Source organism: Spermophilus citellus (assembly GCF_964194105.1).
Source record: "Spermophilus citellus genome assembly, chromosome: 6".
NCBI classification, from domain to species: Eukaryota; Metazoa; Chordata; class Mammalia; order Rodentia; family Sciuridae; genus Spermophilus; species Spermophilus citellus.
The window spans coordinates 163806447-163825044 of record NC_138187.1 but is presented as its reverse complement, the minus strand read 5'-3'; the positions used below and the strand labels follow the sequence as shown (position 1 = coordinate 163825044).

The window sequence follows — 18598 nt, the reverse complement described above, 5'->3', positions numbered from 1 at the left end:
GGGGTCATGGGTGTAGAAAACAGCAGGGTCTTACCAGTGGACATCTGTTGCCCCCCGGAAATTGTCCTGAGAGTGGAGGCAAACCCATTATTCAAGATTCCCTAGATTCTATGTAAAATGTCACGATTTTCAAGTGTTGGGCAATTAACGAACACATTTTTTAAATGGTAGACAAGTCAAAGGGGATATGCCTGTAGGTACAGAGCCCAGAGACCATGAACCTGCCTCTGAAGGCTCACAGTGGGAAAGCCAAAAGCCAGGTTTCCCCAGAGGCTCTTTAGATCACCTTAATGGTGTCTCACATTGCTCCCACACACAGAATGACAAAAATGTAAGCTCTAGGCCCTTATGTCCAAATTAAAACTTCAAATAACAGCATGACACACCAAATTGTTAGTCTTTCTAATCTGGGGGCGCTAGAAAGGGCATCCCGGAGAACAATGAACAGGCTCTCTGTTTTTATTCTAGGCTGCTTTACTTCTTTTAAGATAAAAAATTAAAACAAGGAGAGAGTATATCAGAAGTATGGACCAGGAATCCACAAAGGCTGTTGCTCCAGGAAGACCTACATCCAGCGGCTTCCTGAAGCCACAGTCCACACCGACCCCTCCCACTGAGCTCTTGAGTACCACTGGCCCTGGGGTGGGGTGGCGACGGACTCTGCAGTGAAGGGGGTGACATTCAGTGTTTTGAGTCCAGAACACGGGGAGCTGGGTAGAGCAGACACCATCACTGTATCCACAGCAGAGTGAGAGCAAAGCTCTGGCTTTTCCACCATGACTTACATTTTACTGGAGTGAGAGACTTTTTAAATATATATATATTTAGTTGTAGATGGACACGATACCTTTATTTTCTTTATTTCTTTTTATGTGGTGCTGAGGATTGAACCCAGTGCCTCACACATTCCAGGCCAGCGCTCCACCACTGAGCCACACCCTGGCCCTGGAGTGAAAGACTTTTGAAACTCGGGTTTGTGCTGGAGTCCTGTATTTCTAATCATCAATTTGCTTTCTTTCGACTCTGCCCCTGACAGACCCTCAGCAATGCTGCCGTTCTCCTCTCCCCCTCCTCGTCTGTGTGCCAGGGAAGTCTGCTCCTCCGGCATCTAAATGGCTGCGGTGAACACATTCCAGGCTTCAGCAGCACTCTGCCAACTCCCGAAAATCACCATTATCCTTCCAGGGCTTCACTCAAGAGTGGCAATTACAAGTCACTTTACGGTCTGAGGAAATGCTGGAAAGCACACCCTGCAGACAGAAGGCCACATTTACTCTTTTCAAACCAAAGCTCAAACTATCCACGGAAAATACAGTTTTCATGTAAGCACTCAAACAGTTTTCTCCAAACCTTGCAAAATCCATTACTTGAAAGAAATTTCCACATGAATACCCACAATGAATGAGATCTGCTAATGGCCTGGCATGCACACACCAGTGCCAGGTTCAGGCCGCACTGTCACAGAGTCCACCGCCAGGCATGGCAAGGTACTGTGGGGTGAATGCTCCCAGTAGAAGCAGGCACTGCCAACAAAACACCTAATATCTTATCTATATAGCTGCCGACTCCAGCTGTTTTCTGCCTCTGCCATCTTGAAGTCATCCCCAACTGAAGTGTCTGGACACATTCCCAGGAACCAGCTCGCTCTGTGAGGTCTCCAACCCATTCACTCACTCATTCATTCAACACAGAAGTGTTTACTATACCAGGTGCAGACAGAAACAGGACCAGGACATGGCCCCTTGGGATGCTTAAGAGTCTCAGTGTAGCCCGTGCCCACACAGCCTCCAACAGCATGAGCAGAACTTGGTTTTAGTTACCTGCCTTTGTGTCACAAGACTCACCAAAGTCAAAGGAGTTTCTTCCTGCAAATCTGCCTTTCTCTGCCTCTTCAATATCATGTTCCATCTGGTCCCAGGCCTTTCCCCAGAGACTCAGTCCTTGCCTAGCTTCCTACTCCTCTATTCAGAGTGTTATCTCTGCACCTTTCACAATGACCGTGTCCTGGAGATATTTCCTCCAATCCTCTAACACTCATGTCTTAGAAGGCCAGGCCCCTTAAGGCGGAATTTACCTAACTTCTTCACTAAGGTAAGCATTTATCACGTCTGAAATGTGTTCTGACAGACTTTGTAAGGAAGCTGCATGGAGAAGCTGCTTCCCCTCCACACTCCCTGGGACCACTGGGACCACTGTACGTGCATTCCTTATGGCTCTTACCTCTCAGTTGCAATGGTTCCCTTACTTGTGCCTCCAGTGGCAGGGAGGAAACCCTTCAGGACAGGGACTTACCCTAAGCCAAGCATCCCCAGCAGCCCAGCACGAGAAGGCACCTCAGTCACTTATCAGTAGCAAATCCCCACTGTTTGGTAGACTGGCTCCTGGCTAGGCTCTGACTCGCTGCTCACAGTCCCCTCTCTCCATTCCAGGTGGGAGTAGGCTCTTAATTAAAAATCTGAAGTGACCACTCACTCATCAGTTCATTCATTCCACACTCTTCTATGCACTGCAGAACATTCAGCACCCCCAGAGTCAAGGCTTGATGCCAGGAGCATCATTCACACACTGGACCATACAAATACTATTTGCCATCTAAGAGAATGGAATCAGCCCAACCATCATCCTGAGATTTGAGGACCACCAGGGTAGGGTATTTCCAAGGAAGTCACTACAGAGATATGACATGCATACAGATTTTAGATAAAAAGATTTTTCTTTTCTTTACTCTTAATACTTCAATCCAAGTTCTGATTTTTAGTTCAAGCCTTCAAAATGCAATGGACAGTGCAGAAGTTCTGGATTTGGTACAAACTTGTTTTTAGAACCTAGGCCTGGCTACTTGACGATAGCAGACAAGCTGTTAATGCATTGGAACTCATGAAAAAGTGGGATAAGCACATCTTCTCCACCCTCAGATACCTACAGCACGTCTCGTCCATTTGTTTCACTGAGAGTTTTAACTTCAGGACCGCCTAGGGTTGGCCAATATACACTACTAGGGAACCCTCCGTTTCAGAACATGAGGATGAGGAGGAGCGCCTCTCCTCCGGGCGGTGCCTCCCCCTCTTCTTCTTTCTGTTCAACACACATCTCAGCTTCATCCACTCCCAAGCTTTCCTCTGGATCTATCTTCAGGGATGTACTGTATCCACCCCCTCTTCTCTCAGCTCCTAGCCCTCCAAAATGTCTCTCTCCTGTGTCTCTGAAGGGAGCAGATGCCTTTCTCTGGCCCTTTTAAGTGTGAAGATGTTTCTATGGCTATGCTTCACGTGTTGTTTCCATGGCTATTCAAAATCCCAAATAGATTGGAAATTTCCCAAGGGCACACACATCCTCGGTTTTATTCTATATTCCCATGGCAACCATGAATTCAATAAATATGGTTTATGGCAATAAACTATAAATAAACAAATGTGGATATAGTCTCTTTTCTCTTATATATGTATTTATAAACTGTGTATTTAAGCATTTCTTGTGTTTACTTTTTCTTTTTGTGTCTTGTATATTTTAGCTCACTTTAAATTATAATCTTAAAAGAGAATAATTCTGACAGTGAATTCTCTCCATCAAATAACTAGTATTGAACCATCTGCAATTAACTGTTAATAAATGCTTCCGGCTTTTTGGCGGTGATTATAAGTTTAGCTTAAGGAGCTAACTTCTTCTATTCACACAGAATTCTAGAATCAGATTTTAGGGCCAGAAAGGATCACAGAGGTCTGGTCCATACCCACCCCATGTTTTCAGGAAGTTGGGAGAGGTTTAGAATCTCATCCCAAGCCACCGAGTTGACTAAGGACCAACCGGCAACAGAACCCAGGTCTGAGGATTCCCATCCACTGTTCTTTCTCCAATATCTCACTGTCCTCAGCTTCTGCTTATCTTTCTTCTAGAAATGTGCAGCGACGTTTTCTAGTCTAGTATTTGCAGGGAGTGACTGTGAAATTTGTGTTTGTGACATTATTGCTCTACTTATATAATTAAAGTATAAGTTTTGGATGTAGAAAATGTTGGAGATTGTTGAAATTCTCAACACCTTTTCAAGCTGCGACTGGAAAATGATGACTGAATACATCATAACACAGTATGATCTAATTAAAAGGCATTCACCACGCTGCTACAAAGTAATAAACAAGGGTAAAAATGATTGCAAGTACTCTGCCTTTGCAAAGCACTATCGCGACGCAGCCTCCTACCCGCGGAGCGCACCGATGCGAAACAGTATTAGTAATAGACCACGCTCTACTTGGCCTGAGATGCAGTGCAGAAGGCAGACCTGACTCAAAATGACGTGGAGCAAGGTGGGAAGGCACGGAAGCAGGACGTCGAGTTTCTTGGGCCTGTGTGTTCTCGCACTCACTGACCAGCACAAACGCACCCATAAGGCAGGACAGGATGGCTACTTTCCCTAACCCAAAGGGCCCCCGGGGTCTGGCCCCACGCGGAGGGGCCCGCAGGCCCGCGGACGGTCAGAGCTCCTGCCGGATCCTCGCTCGGGGCCAGGCGCCCTCCGTTGGAGGGGCGTAGGAGCGGCGTGGACGAGAGCCTTTCCCAGAGCCCTCCCTGGAGAGGCGATTCAGCCAGTCGGAGGCGCCGCCCGTGTGAACGCGACCCCTGAATAGCGCAGCTGGCTGGGGAGGAAAAGGGACCCGCCTGTCCCCGGCGCACCCACCCCCGCGGTGCCACCCACCCGGGCTCCCTGTCCCCGCCCCCGCGCGGCCTCGCGACCACAAAGAGCTCGCGGCTGACCCGGCCGCGGCCGCCGAGTCGCCAGGCAACGGCCGGGGAATGCGCGCTGATTGACAGCTGGGTCCGCCCCGCGCGGCCGCAGCCGGCGGAGCGGGGACCGCGGGCAGCGAGCCCCGGGCCTCTCGCCTTCCGCCCGCGCGGGGCGGGGCCGCCCTCAGAAGCCTCGGGAGCGTTTTTTCTGGAAATACCGTTATGTCACATCACCCTCTCCCTGGGCCCCGGGGCTTGTGCAAGCGGACGAATGGAGACGTGCGTGCGCCTTCGGTCTCCATGAATAACACGCCACCTAGCAGCAGGGGTTAGGCCGGGGACCTGAGGGACAAGAATGGGACCTCAGGTCCTCTACGTCTTCTTTTTGGTTCGCGGGAGACTCCTGGAGGTGGTCATCCTCTAAGGAAGGGCGCCATCATACCAGTTTGCCTGGACGATCTCAGTACCTGCCTGTGGTCTTGCCACAGATTATTTAAAACTTCCCCTCCGCTTTTACTCTTCAGGGCCTCCTAGTTTGAAGGATAAATTCCAAAGGCATTCTATCTAAAGTCTTCGCAGACCCACCTAGATCCTAATCCAAGTCCTAGGTCTTCTCCAAACTCCTCCAGGCTTCATGGACTGGCTCGGCCCCTAATCCTTGTATTTAGCTCAGGTAGAAAACACTCTGTGATTAACTAAGGGCCGTCCACTGAGAAAATGGGGACTTCCAATAGCAACCAAAATACAGCATGCTGGGACAGAACGCAGGCCAATCCACTAGCAGGAAGACTCCACAGGGCTGATTAGGGTCACCATTGGCAAAGCACAGGGCAGATGTCATTGAGAAAATGTGAATCTATTAGTAATAGGATTGCCAATTCACAGATGGCCCATTAAAGCCTCTGTCTATGGAACACCCGGGAAGAAAATCTGCTCTTTAGCAGGAGTCCCTCAATGTAGATTTCCCTAAAGATGGCTCTCTCAGACTAGGGATGGCACACTGGTGATGAGAGGCGGGGAACAGGAAGGGGTGGGGAAGGATGCTAACCTTCATTGAGTGCTTATTATGCACCATTGAATCTTCACTGTAGGTCTTCCATGTGTCTTTATGACCCTTCTCTTATTTTTAGAGATATGGACTTGTCTATGGTCACAGTATTAGAGTCCAAAGCTGACTCCAAAACCTCTGCTGTTCACAGTGGACCTTATCCAGTATCCAAACAGACTTTCACCACCTGGCACTGTTGACATTTGGAGCCCAGATAATTATTTGCTGAGTAGGAGAGGGCTATCCTCTGTGTTGCAGAAGGTTCAGCAGCCTCCCTGGCCTACCCACTAGATGACTTGGCTTCCTACAAGTTGTGACAATTAAAACATGTCTTCAAACTTCACCAAATGCTCCTGGGAGGCAAAACTACTCCCTTCTGAGAATCAGTGGCCTAGATATTTAATATCCAAACACAACTGTAGTCTTTTCTTACATTGTTCGCTACTTCAAAACTCTAATCTTCACAAAGAGAAATTTTTCTAAGGACAAGACAATGTCACTTATTTATTTCTTATCTTCACTGTGCTGGACTGTGCTAGGGAGATAGCGTGCAAAAATACACATTAAATTTAAATTGTAATTTAAATAGATATCAAAGCAAGCTTGAGACTACGCAGGTGAGAGATCTAAAGAGTAAGGAGCAAAGGGCATGGTCCTGACATTGGAGGCCTTGACCACCTGCCCCCACTTCTCAGTAGAATGCTGTTAACCACAGTCAGGAACTAGAATCAGATTCTAGCTGATGCCTGGTTTCTGGCTCCTCCTCCTCTGGACTTTTAACATATTTTTTTCTGATTCTTTCTAAAAACAAGACTGACAGAGGTGCCTGGGTAAGCTTAGGGCAGAGCAAGCCACGGCAGGGGGTGGGGAACAGTGGGGCAGAGGCTTGAAAAGCCACTGTGTTTCTCCATTCATGCAGCCTCTGGGGTTATCTCAGCCCCCCTGGAATCTGAAGGCACAAGTGTGTGCTGAAGGAGGATGTTCTGCCCTACTAGGAGGACCAGTCCCATTTGAAATCTTCTGCACAGGGCGACAAATGAAAATGTGGGCACAGCCCAAATCAGAAGATGTTCCAAAGGAGTCGTCTCCAGATTTATGGCCAGAGTGTGGCTCTGTAATTAATTCTTTCTCTCCCTTCTGCCAGGAGTAAACTTTTTCTTTCTTCTCCCCCAATTCTTTCCCCCTCTTCCTCTGTTTGTAAATCTTCCAGAGAAACAGCAGCAGCCACTCTCAGAGATCAAAGTTTTAGCAAGCAACAAAGACCTCCAAGGAGGCTGTTGCCATGGGAACCCTGGGAGCTGAGGCCCTTCTAATGGGCAAATCTCCCTGGTTAGCAGCTCGGGGCTGGGCAGGCAAAGAGGGAGGGGGTGGGGAGCTTGGCAACAAGTAGCCTTTCTGAACAGCCTGAACTACTCACCAGAGAGTGACAGACAGGCTTCAAAGGAGGCAGCCAGTGGAGTCCAGGGGTGGGTGCTAGGGCATTTCTGCAAGCCATACAAACACACTCCTACCAGACACCCCTGCAGTCACCTCTTGAGAGATACCTCTCCCCAAAATTCACTGGCTTCTTATTAGGTTCTTATTAGCTTTTTCACACTACTGGGCAGAAAAGTTTATACTCTACCACAATAACAATTTCAGGCACAGAACTGTGAACAGCTTGATTTAAGAACAACAACAAAAACAACAACAACCCATGCCCACCCATTTCTTCACCACTTGTCTAGGTAATACATGATGTACTTCTAAGTCTCAGGAGGAGATGGAAGAAAAAATAGGAGCATGTTGACTATAGGTAGCAAAACTTTAGGAGATGTTTTCCTTTTTTGGTTCATTTCTGTTTTGTTTGAAATATTGATAATAAGCATTTTTTTTTCTGAGACAGGAGTGCAAAGGTAACTCCATAACACCACATTTGAGGGGCAGAATCAATCCCCAGTTGCTGCCTGCTCACAGGGGCCTGCTGAGAACATACCTATTTCTGGCCTCTGGGATTAGTGCTGCATTTGGCCCTAAAGCAGCAAAAACTGGTGATGCATTCCACAACGTGTCACCAGTGTGTGTTTTTGCCTGCCTGGCACGCGCTGCTTCTTCATTTGGAAACAACTGCCTGCTTTCCTTTAGGAAGCTACTCCTTTCCCTCATCCCTTCAGATCTCAAGGCTTGCCTCCTCCCCAGCACACAGGCACCTCCACAACAGGACTTCGCAGAAATCACAGGGAAAGAGGAAGAGAGCTGGGAGGTCTGAGGCCATGGACACTGGACCTGGGGAGGCATCCTGCCCTCCTGGAGAAAGCCTGCCTGGTCCTGAGGGGCAGTGGGAGGTGGGGATGTGGAGTTCCCCTAAAAGACGCCCAGCCTGGTTTTATTTTACTATTGTTTCTATCTCAGAGCCTAGCACTCAGCCATGCCTGAAGCCGGGAACTCCCAGGCTTCCTGATGACTTCAGCAAAGACTTCTCCTGAGCAAGGGGAGCCTCCATCCTTTGCAACCAAACCAGTTCTGGAAAATGTAACAGTTGACTATAGATAGCAAAATTTTAGGAGATGCTGGCTTCTTTATTTTTTCTGTTTTGTTTGAAATATTGATAAAAAACATGTATCCTTTTTTTCTGAGGCAGAAACAATCTTAAAATAAAACCAAACTTCAGTATCTACAATACCCTCTAAGGAGAATGAGCTCGGAAATCTGTGCATCTTTCAAATAGAGTCAAAATCACCGAGCAGACTCTGGGAAGCCATCTCACTCATCCACTACCCCAGACAGGAGAACCTGTTCTAAGTGAAAGCTCCTCAGAGCAGGGGGGTTCTATAGCTTCCCTCAGCCATCCTGCATTTCCCCAGTGTGTAATCTGCCCTTAGGAATGTCTTCCTGAGCTTGAATCTAAACATCCTCTGGCTGAAGTCCTCTTAGAGGACAGAGCAAGAATGCCCCTCCAGCCCCTGTTCTGCAGGGGCTCCTTCCCCCTTGTTCTGATTGGAGGTCTTAAAAGCAAGCTACCAGGTGGGACATCAGAAAGATGGGGTCAGGCCCTCCTAGAAAGAAGTCAGAGCAGGTTACTTCTAAATTTTACAATAATAACTTCTCTGCATGAGCCTTCCTGAAATGGTGAGTCCTCTTCCTGACAGCTGGAGCTGACCGAAGGAACCCGATGCCTATCCAGACGGTGGCATGGTTCTGGTTATAAACAGGCTGCCCTTGCCACTGATCCTGCACCTCTCATCTCAGGTGGCACATTCTGGAAGCTCCCCCTCCTTCCTCTGACTGGTCTGGCCCTAGGATACCAAACGGCTGTCTAAACATTTCTAAGGTATCTGTCACTGTCATCTCAAAGCACGCACAACACTGTGTGCATTTCCAGCTTCAGAATGACTTTACCTTCTGAATCACCAAAAAGACATTGAAGGGTGTTCGGCATGGTTTTCCTGTTTAGTGTTGAATCAATCGGTGGTTGTCCTCCATTTCTGTGAATCTCAGATCTTTGGATATTTCTGAAGCCTCTGAAAGAAGCATCCACAGCAGTTTGTGGATGGTTCAGATGCACGGGGTAGAAGGAGGGGTGAGTCTCACTCAGTGGGGAGGTATTCAATCCAGACAGGAACAGCCATGTCTTTGAAGTGAGGGCCTAGGTCAATGGTTGTAGGCAGTTTCACCAAGAAACAAAGTAAAAGGCTGAAACAAACCTGGGGCAAATAGAAATTGACCCATGGCTCAGGGCAGCAGCCACATTGTTAAAACACAGCTCATTCTATGGCTTCTTAACACACACACACACACACACACACACACACTCACACTCACACACACACAGGTTGCATGGTATTATGGAAGGAGATGAGTCCAGGAATCAGAACACGTGGGTTTGATTATCTATAGTTCTTTTTTTAATGTCATAAAACCTGGACATTAATTTCTTTATTTGGAAAATGAGCAAAATAGCGCCTGTCCTCCTCTCTTACAAGATTCTCGCAGAACAGTTTGTGAACTCTGACTGGCCCTCCCTGTATACCATGTCAGTGGTGCCACTGGTGAACATTCACTGCTTCTTGGGCCCCACTTGTATTCCTTTTTTTTTCCAACAGTGCCCCAATTTACTTGAGGGGATTAATTCTTGTCTGGGTCTTGATGGATGGTTCACCAAAGCCCCTGATCTCCCAAGGCTGAGCAGCAGACAGCTGACCAAAGTGGGCCGATTGGGCTGTCTGGCCTAAGACTGACTCTCGAGTGGGAAAATGCAAGAGCAGAGAATGACATCTAAATCTGTTTTGTTCTGGCTACAGAGCCCTAAAGACATTACCCACAAATTCCTGTGACACAGCCCTGGAGCATCTCTGGCAAGGCAGAAACTACTGTGTTCAAACCCTTTTATTTTCTTCCTGGGCACATTCAAAATGTCAGCAGGTGGAACTCCTGGCACTCCCAGTTCTGGCCCCTAAAAAGTTCCACGTGACTTTCCTCTCTCCCTGCCTGTGAGTGAGTGAGAATGTGTGTGTGCATGTGTGTGCGTGCGCGTGTGTGTCTGTAGCTGGGGGCAAAGGTCCCCACAGCAGAGCCAAACAAGTGGGAAAGTGTAGACCCCTGGCACCACGTGGAAGGGAGCTACCCAGGCGCCTCCTAACCCACGTCTGGCCAAGATGAAGCAATGACCCTGAGCCGGCAGTCGTTGAGGGCAATGAGTGCTACCCTGACTTTCAAGACTGAGTCTCCACCTTTCTTCAACTCCCGCAGCCTTCCAACAAGTTCCTTTTTGGCTTAAGTCAGCCAGTGCCTATCTCTGCTGCTTTTAAGCATAGCCCCCAAGGAAATATCATTAGTAATAATTTAAATAACCAAAGAACTCCAAGTGGGGTGCCAGGAGGAAATGGTGGAAGTGAGTAGGCAGCAAATCCCGACCTCCTCACAACCGGGAAAGAAGGCAGAATCAGAACTTTACTATGGGTTTATACTGGGATTTGAGGAACTGCAAAGAACAACTGGAACAAGTTCTGGTCTTAAGGGTGACTAGGCAGAGCTTGGCTCAGAGGTGACTACAGTAAGGAGGGCTCAGTGTATCTCTTCAAGTGGTGCTGACACTGGGATCAGCAGAGGTCACACTGAATTAAAATATCCGGATGCCCAGTCAACCCAGGGCTCTTAAGAAAAAGAAGCTCACAAAGTTGTTCTTCACTTAGAAGAAGTCACAACCCTACTGATCGATGGGAAGACATATGCACAATCTGAAAGGACAGGGAATAAACTGTCCCCCCCCCCCCCACAGTGGCTGGAAGGAGCAGCCACCCTGGTTCTTGGAGATGATTGCAAAACAGGGAGCAGAGAACTGATTGGATTTCAGATGCATTAGTGACGAAAGAGACAAACTAGATGCAAAGTTGAGGAGAATTTAGTTTCCTGAGTATATTCCTAAAGGTGAGGCTGGAAAGCTGATGGGCAAGACCGTGAGTTGTCATACAGGTAACACTCAGATGTTTGGACTTTGCCGGGGGTGGTGGCGCACACTTGTAACCCCAGCGGCTCCTGAGGCAGGAGGATCATGAGTTAAAAGCCAGCCTCAGCAAATTAGTGAGGCCCTAAGCAACTCAGCAGACCCTGTTTCTAAATAAAACTAAAAAGGGGCTGGGGATGTGGTTCAGTGGTTAAGTGCCCCTGGGTTCAATCCTTGGTACCAAAAACCAAAGAGGTTTGATTTCATCCTGAAGACTCCGAGAGCCAGAACAGTGAAGTTAGGTCTCAGAATCAGAACGGTGCTCAGCAGGCGGGTAAGTGATGCCGCAGAGAGAGGTCCAAGCAGAGGAGCAAGACCCGGGGCTGCTGCCGTGGCACAGGTGAAAAGTGTGGGCTTCTGAATCCGTGGGGAACTGAGGACAGGCAACCTAGAACATTCCTGAGAGGGATGCAGAGGATCTGGGTGAGTGATGTATAAAGGGAAATGAAGAGGGATGGGTCAGACAGGGGACACGTTTCTACCTTGCTGAGCCACAGCTGGCCACGACGTGAGAAGGAGGACAGTGGGAAAGCAGGTTAAGAGGCAGGAGAATGAGTGGGGCTTAGGACACATCCCATAAGAAGTCATGGGACACCACAGTGGTGGTGTCTCACTGACACTTGGAAAGCAGGCCTGGACCTCAGTGGGAGGTAGGATCAGAGTAACAGGTTCCAGTAACAATGGGCAGGAGAGCAGAGTGCGCCACAGAGCTGACAGGGTGGCGGTCCAGGACAGTATCCGCTGGTCTCGTGTTCCAGTCTCGCTCTGAGAGTGGTACCTTGGCTCTGGGTGTGTCTGGCCTTGGTTTCCCCCACAGCACCAGGAGCACCCTGACTCTGAGTGCTTCCAAGGCCAGGACCAGTTCCTGCACTTCCTTCTCTCCAGGTTGCCTAGCTAGGTGCCAAGAATGAAGGCGCTGTGGGGCCTGTGTCTTACGTGGGAATGGGGAGGCCCCAGAGCTGTGCTCACCTTGTGCCTCTTAAGAGTCAGTGCTGAGCATGTGCATGTTGATCATGAAGAGTCCACTCCATAAACATCGACAGCCTCCTGGGAGGTGGCTGGTGTCTCCTCACTGGTCACAGCTCCTTGGTTGTTGGGATCCTCCTGCCTCAGGAGCCGCTGGGGTTACAGGTGTGTGCCACCACCCCCGGCAAAGTCCAAACATCTGAGTGTTACCTACATGACACCTCACGGTCTTGCCCATCAGCTTTCCAGCCTCACCTTTGGGAATATACTCAGGAAACTAAATTCTCCTCAACTTTGCATCCAGTTTGTCTCTGTAGATCATCTTTCGTCACGAATGCATCTGAAATCCAATCAGTTCTCTGCTCCCTGTTTTGCAATCATCTCCAAGAACCAGGGTGGCTGCTCCTTCCAGCCACTGCCAGGTGTTTCTTTTGTACACCCTGTGAGACCTGCTAGCCTGACCTGTCAGCCAGGCCACACATCTGTCTGGCTCAAGCATAGGCCACAGCATCCTCCCTCTGGTCCCTGCGAGTGAGCATCACCCACTCTGTTCTGAAACCCTGTCCATCTCTGTAAAGAGGAAGGATTTCCTGGGGGTCACCTTCTTATTTACCAGCACGTCTGTTTTTTACTTCTTAACCCAACAGTTTAGAATTGCAAATAAAGCTCACAAGTAATTAGGCTGAGTGGGTTTTCCTCTCCATAGTGCCCACTGCTGCCAAGATGCTCGATCCAGGTATAGATGTCTCCAGGTGCTGACGGGCCTTCTTCCCCTGAGGCTGACCCTCCCCTCCACTCCCAGCTTCTTCTGCCCAGCCAAGCAGTGTGCTTCCAGCCCCTCCTGTACAACGTCACTTCAAATATGGGGAGACATCTTCCACGGTCCCCACTCTGAGTCCTCTACACTGGAACAAATCCTCCAAGCATTCCTCACAAAATTCAGTGACCGACCGAACTAGTGACTCATGGACGTGGTCGTTGGTCAACCATGGACCCCTGTTATCTTCCCACTGATGTTTCCATTTCCTTAGTGGCTGGCCTCAGAAATGAGGTCATTCTCCTGGTCTCAAAAGAACACACCTATCAAAGAGGCCTGCGGGATACAACAACCAAACAACTAGGATGTTCAAAACTGGGACAGTGTTTTGAAATTTTTCACAAAGGAGTATCAAGGCCAACAAGGCTCAGTTTTGCGTTCAGTACTTTATGCACCCAGAAAATGTTCGCAGATTGCCAACTAACCCTCTAAATGGGTAACCTGAGTCGTGCTGCCCTAACATTTCCATGGCCCATCAATCCCACTTGAGCGTTCCCACGTGGCCACGCAGAGCCATGCGGTTCCTCCCCCCAGACCTCGCCCGGGTCTGCTCAGCTGGGCTGCTTCTCCCGCCAGGAACTTTGATTGGCAGCTTCTCCAGTTTCCCCTCAAGATTCTGTTCAGAGTAAGCACTGATCTCTGTCCTTCATCTTGCCTCCTGCCGTTGGTGACCATGCTCTTCTGAGCCTTGCTCTCACCCACCAGTTGCGGGTCCCTTTGGCCCTGAGAACAGCATACTTGACCCCAGTTGCTTCGTGTGCTGTGATGTGGGGGAATGCTCCCGCCCACTCCAGCAGAGGACCACTTTGCCTCAGTTCGTTTCCCTGTGTGCAGAACAACTGGGACCAATGTTTTCAAGTGGTTTTTACCTGTGGCCTCGTTCTCCTTCATAGTCAATTACTTCTCTGCAAATGGCCGCCTGGTCGAATAACTGTGCTCCCAATTAGCTAATTGCAGGCTCAATGAGCCACTTGTTCCTCCAAACTTGGCTATTAGAGTTGTGTGATTAAGCAAAAATTAATCTTCTTTATTCCCTTCTGATTCATGGAGCCACAGCAGATCTCAAATTCAGCCTCCTGTGTTCTTTTGCAACATTAATATAAGCCTTTCGGTTTTTATTTCCTTTTGAAAGGAAATAAAAAAAGTCTCAGCAGTTACGCTTTGTATTTTGGGCCCCAAGATTAAGTCAGCCTTCTAGCAAGGTGCCCAACATTACCTTTAGTCCAATTTGTAAAATGCACACTAAGGCTTCAGAACAATTGTTTTGCCAAAGTTATGCGATTAAAACTACGGTTAGACATTCTAAGTAGAAGATGCCACTTTATTTCTGGCAATTCAGGTTCCCACAAAGGGTAAAAATCAATCTTCAACCTCGACTGCCTTTAAAACAAGGCACCCTTACCCATTCTCCAAATCGCTGTCACTTGATGTCTAGGAAGCTACAAAAAATGTAATTTATTCTGAAAAATTGCTTCAAGTGGATGTCTTCAATCACCCCCTTCTCCTACACTTGAGGCAGTTTCTGCATGCTTTATTCTAATTTTCTTACTCAGCCAACATCTATAGAACACAAAACATGCACTCAGTTTTCAGTGTCAACAGGAGGTCATTTCTGGAACAGGCGCATTCCTTGACTCCACAGAGAAGGAGCCACCAATCAGGAGGAGCCTTCTGTTACAAAGAGACTGACAGTAATGAGGATTGAATCTATGTGCTTTTAGTCACTCAGACCCCTTTAGGTTTCCAGAATTCGCCTTCCAATTAAACACGAGGACATCTCCCAAACAGTTCTTGTTGTGGTGCACCCTCTGCTAGGGGACTCTGGTTTATAGCCACCTGTCTTCAGGAGACGGAGTGAGTGGGAAGGACCCTGAGGTCACTAGAGCCACTCACACACCAAGGAATTCTAACTCTCCGTGGTGTCTACGCTGCTTCAACAGTTCACCGATGAAGGGCCAAGTAAAGAGTAAGAGTGAAGTCCAGGTTAAAGGTAAAGTGGAAAGGAGGAGGGAACGAAGCGAGGAGAAAACACTGGGCCGAGGCTAACCGGGGCTGCAGCCTCCAGGAAGCAAGACATCCATAAAGCTGCTGCTCCCAGGCGCATCGTCCAAAGCAGGCTGGTCTGAACACCAACCAGAAAGGCTGCATGCAAGCCACCAATACGCTCAGGCAGAGATGTGAGCACAGGACAGTGTCCAGGCGAACCCGGGCCTTGGCGGTCACTTACCCAACACCAGCAGCTCCACGGAGTCCTCGTTCTTGCCCTCCAGGTCATCGGGGGTGGTGATGACACAGTAATAGAGCCCACTGTCACCCCACATGAGCTTTCCAATTTGAAGATCTGCATCTGTCACAAAAGAAGGACCCAGTTCTCAAACTCTGTCCTCAGCAAGAAAAGCACTGAGCAACTGGGGACGGGAGAGTGTTCTCTGAATCTGCCTGGATGGCGATTGAAAGATGTTCCTTTATTTAAAACAAAACCAACAAAACAATAGCAAAAACTGGCCTCCCTCAGGTGAGAACCAGAGACAGTGCAGGCGCGTCTCGCTCCAGCTGTGGCAGGGAGGCTTCCACCCAGGCCTGCAGAGGCCCCAAGAGACGGACAAGTTCCAGAATAACCCTGGACTCCTAGAAATCAGCTGATTTAACAGGAATTCTCCATAGTTTGAATAGTCAAACAGCTTGTATCAGACTCCTGGAACTTTTTTTTTAATCCCAAAACTTAGGGAGCAGGAGACAGGGTGGAACTGATACAAAAACCCACGGGGCTCAGGCCACACATCCGCCTGGCTCTGCAACTTGTGTGTGACCTCCCTTCTCCCTGGGGAGGAGGTTCTTAGCAAAGTCTGCTTCCCAGGCTGGGAAAGGGCCAAAAAAGCGCTGTCAAGGCTTAGGACCTGGGACGGAAGCTCCTTCACTGGAACCTACTCTGACTCAGCTCCGAACCTAAGAACTGTCCTCCGCGGGCCTCTGTGCTCTCTGGAGGCGGCACTGGCCCGCCGACGCCCAGCCCCTTTCCCCTAGAGCAATCTGCTGGGTCTCTTCATGCTCCCACCTCCTATAAAGTGGGACCTCAGGGGCTGAAAGAGTGAGAGGCTGGTGTCCCCTTGTGTCAGCGGAGAATGCCGCTGACCTCCTCCCTTTGCCTAGAGTCCAGAGGAGGGCATCCGTACCGTGAACAATGGTGATCTCTCTGCCCCTGTAGAAGTCTCCCAGGGTAACGGTGGAGCCCTGTTTTGAAGCCACCACTCGGACTGTCCTCCTGCTATCTAAACAGTCCAAGTAGGGGTCCCATTCCAGGTTCCTCTTGCTGAGTGACTGGGCCCGGGGGGAGGACATGCCCAAGGACTCCCCCATGCGATCCTGGCAGTAGGACTTGAACTTCCACTGCACGACGGCGGGCCGACGGGAGGAGGTGGAGAAGTGGCAGCGAAGCACCGCGGGCTGGAAGAGCATGGCCACCTTCCTCTTGTCGGGCACTGTCACCTGGAGGCCTTCGGCCACGGCTGCAAAACAGAACCCGCATGTCCACACAGGGCCACATCCCGGCCACCCACCACCGCCTTCCCACTTTACTGCCCCAACCGTTCCTGCCATCTTCTCCACTGGAATTGATGGCATCCAGGTCCACCTGGTGGTCTTTTCCAGACACCTACTTCACTCCCTGTGTCCAGTCGGTCACTGAGTCTAGCCATCGTGATCTGTTAACATTGTTAAGGTTTCCCCTCTCCTCTTTAACCTCACTCCCATGCTTTTGCTTGGGCCTCTGTTTCTTGCCTAGAAGATGATGAAATCCTCCGTCAGATCTCCCTGCATCCCCCGGTCAACATCCGGACCGTCCTCCTGGCTAAAACTCAGGTAACCTTTCTAAATCTGACAGTTGGTCCTCTTTCTTAGAAATGCTCCACCCCTCCTCTATAACCTCGAGGACCCTCAGCAAAGCATCTAAGGTGCTCCCCACCTGCTTCCTCTTCCCCTTGCAGCCTCAGCTCTTTGAAGCACCTCTACTTTGGCACCAGGCTCCAGGAGTATCAATCAAATGCCTATCAGTTTTCCCGCCGGGACGAACTCTCTCACACCTCCAGGCCTGTTCACAGGGTGTTCCCTGCTTCTGGAATGCTTTCCCACTTTCTTGGGAAACTCTTCTGCATCCTTCAAAACCCAGCTCAAAGGCTTCTTGACCAACCCAGTTTGTCACGTCCTCCTTTGTGCCATTGGAATATCCAGCATTCTCTTCTAGACATTTATCACAATAATTTTGCCATTATTTATTTTCATTCCCTTTCAGGTAAGAAGGGTGATTACCTTGCTGGCGTATGAAGCCCACAGATACTCAACATATGTTCCACAAGTAGTGAAAAAGAAGCCAGGAAGTGTGACTTGAAGAGGAGGTGACTTCCCTTCCTGCTGGTGACCAAGTAAAGCGGACAGAGATGAAGGAGAAGAGAAGCCTTTATTCCAGATCAAAGGCAGGAGACTAAGTCCAAAAGCTCTGAAGGGTAGCCAAAACAAGAACTAAAAAGCAGATTAGAAGTTTAAGTGGCAAAAAGATCCAACCTGAGGCTTGGTGACTAAGCAAGAGGGGAACACGGGTGAGTGAGAGATCAGCAGAGTGTCCAGGAGACCTTGAAGGGCCACTGTGAACCTGACCATAGGATTTAGACATCCCAGGCTACAAGACCAGAAGGTTCCCAGTTGTGTGGGAGAGTTTCCAGCTTGGGAACATCTGTTAGAAGCAGAAATCGAAATATGACAAGAGGCAGAAAAATGGGATCTGAAGACAGAGGGACGAGGTTCCGAAGTGGACACAGGCACCCAAGGCAGAGTCTTGCCCGAGACCTGCAGTGGGGACCTGGGACACCGAGCAAGGTCTGCTGTCTCAGGTGCCTTGTGTCCTTGCCCACGATGACATCCCACAAAGCCACTCCCTCACTGAGGCTCCCTTCACCAGGGCAAGATAACACATCTCAGGTCTTTTGATTTCCAGCCCCGAGTTTCTCTTCAATGAAAAGCACAACGAGAACCTAGATTCTAATTCCCCTTCGAGATTGGCTTCTCCACAAGAAGGATTTGCGATGTATCAGATCTCAGCCTTCTGTACCCACCAGGTGCTCTACAGCTACCTGTCACTGCCCGGGGAACGGATGAGCCAATGGGTGACTGCGACAGGAGCATGTCCAGGACTCTGCGGGGAAGCTGGTTACTGAGTCACCACCGTGTAGTATAGTAAAGAGCGTTGGCAGCAGAGGCGGGGCTCCCACCGTCTCCTGGCCATGTGCTAGTCCTGAGGCCCTGGTGATGTCCACAGAGCCATCCGAGACTCGTGATCATCATCATGCCCACCCCTAGGTCGTTAGCAGATGTGACCTCATCAGGCAGCTCCATAGAGTGGACTCCACAGAGGGCGCTGACCCAGGTAGAAGGCAGAAGAGAGTGTACCCTGCCTCACCTCCCCACCTCCCGTTCTGAAGCTCCTGCATCCCAAAGACCACCCACCACCACCAGCTTAGATTATAGGCACATTAAACAGATTGGAAACTAGTCCCCACGCTCCCCTTCACACCCC

At 49.4% G+C, this 18598-nt stretch overlaps 1 protein-coding gene across 4 annotated transcripts in view; it reads right to left on the bottom strand.

Annotated features, from left to right (window-relative positions):
- Positions 1-18598, bottom strand: part of ILDR2 (immunoglobulin like domain containing receptor 2) — a 56285-nt gene that overhangs the window by 24878 nt on the left and 12809 nt on the right. For all 4 annotated transcript variants that reach the window (XM_081297541.1, XM_081297542.1, XM_081297544.1 and 1 more), the window contains exons 2-3: positions 16206-16538; positions 15260-15379 (exon numbers count right to left, since the gene is read on the bottom strand). In XM_081297541.1, the coding sequence (XP_081153667.1) occupies positions 15260-15379; positions 16206-16538 (453 nt within the window). The remainder of the gene's footprint in view (positions 1-15259; positions 15380-16205; positions 16539-18598) is intronic.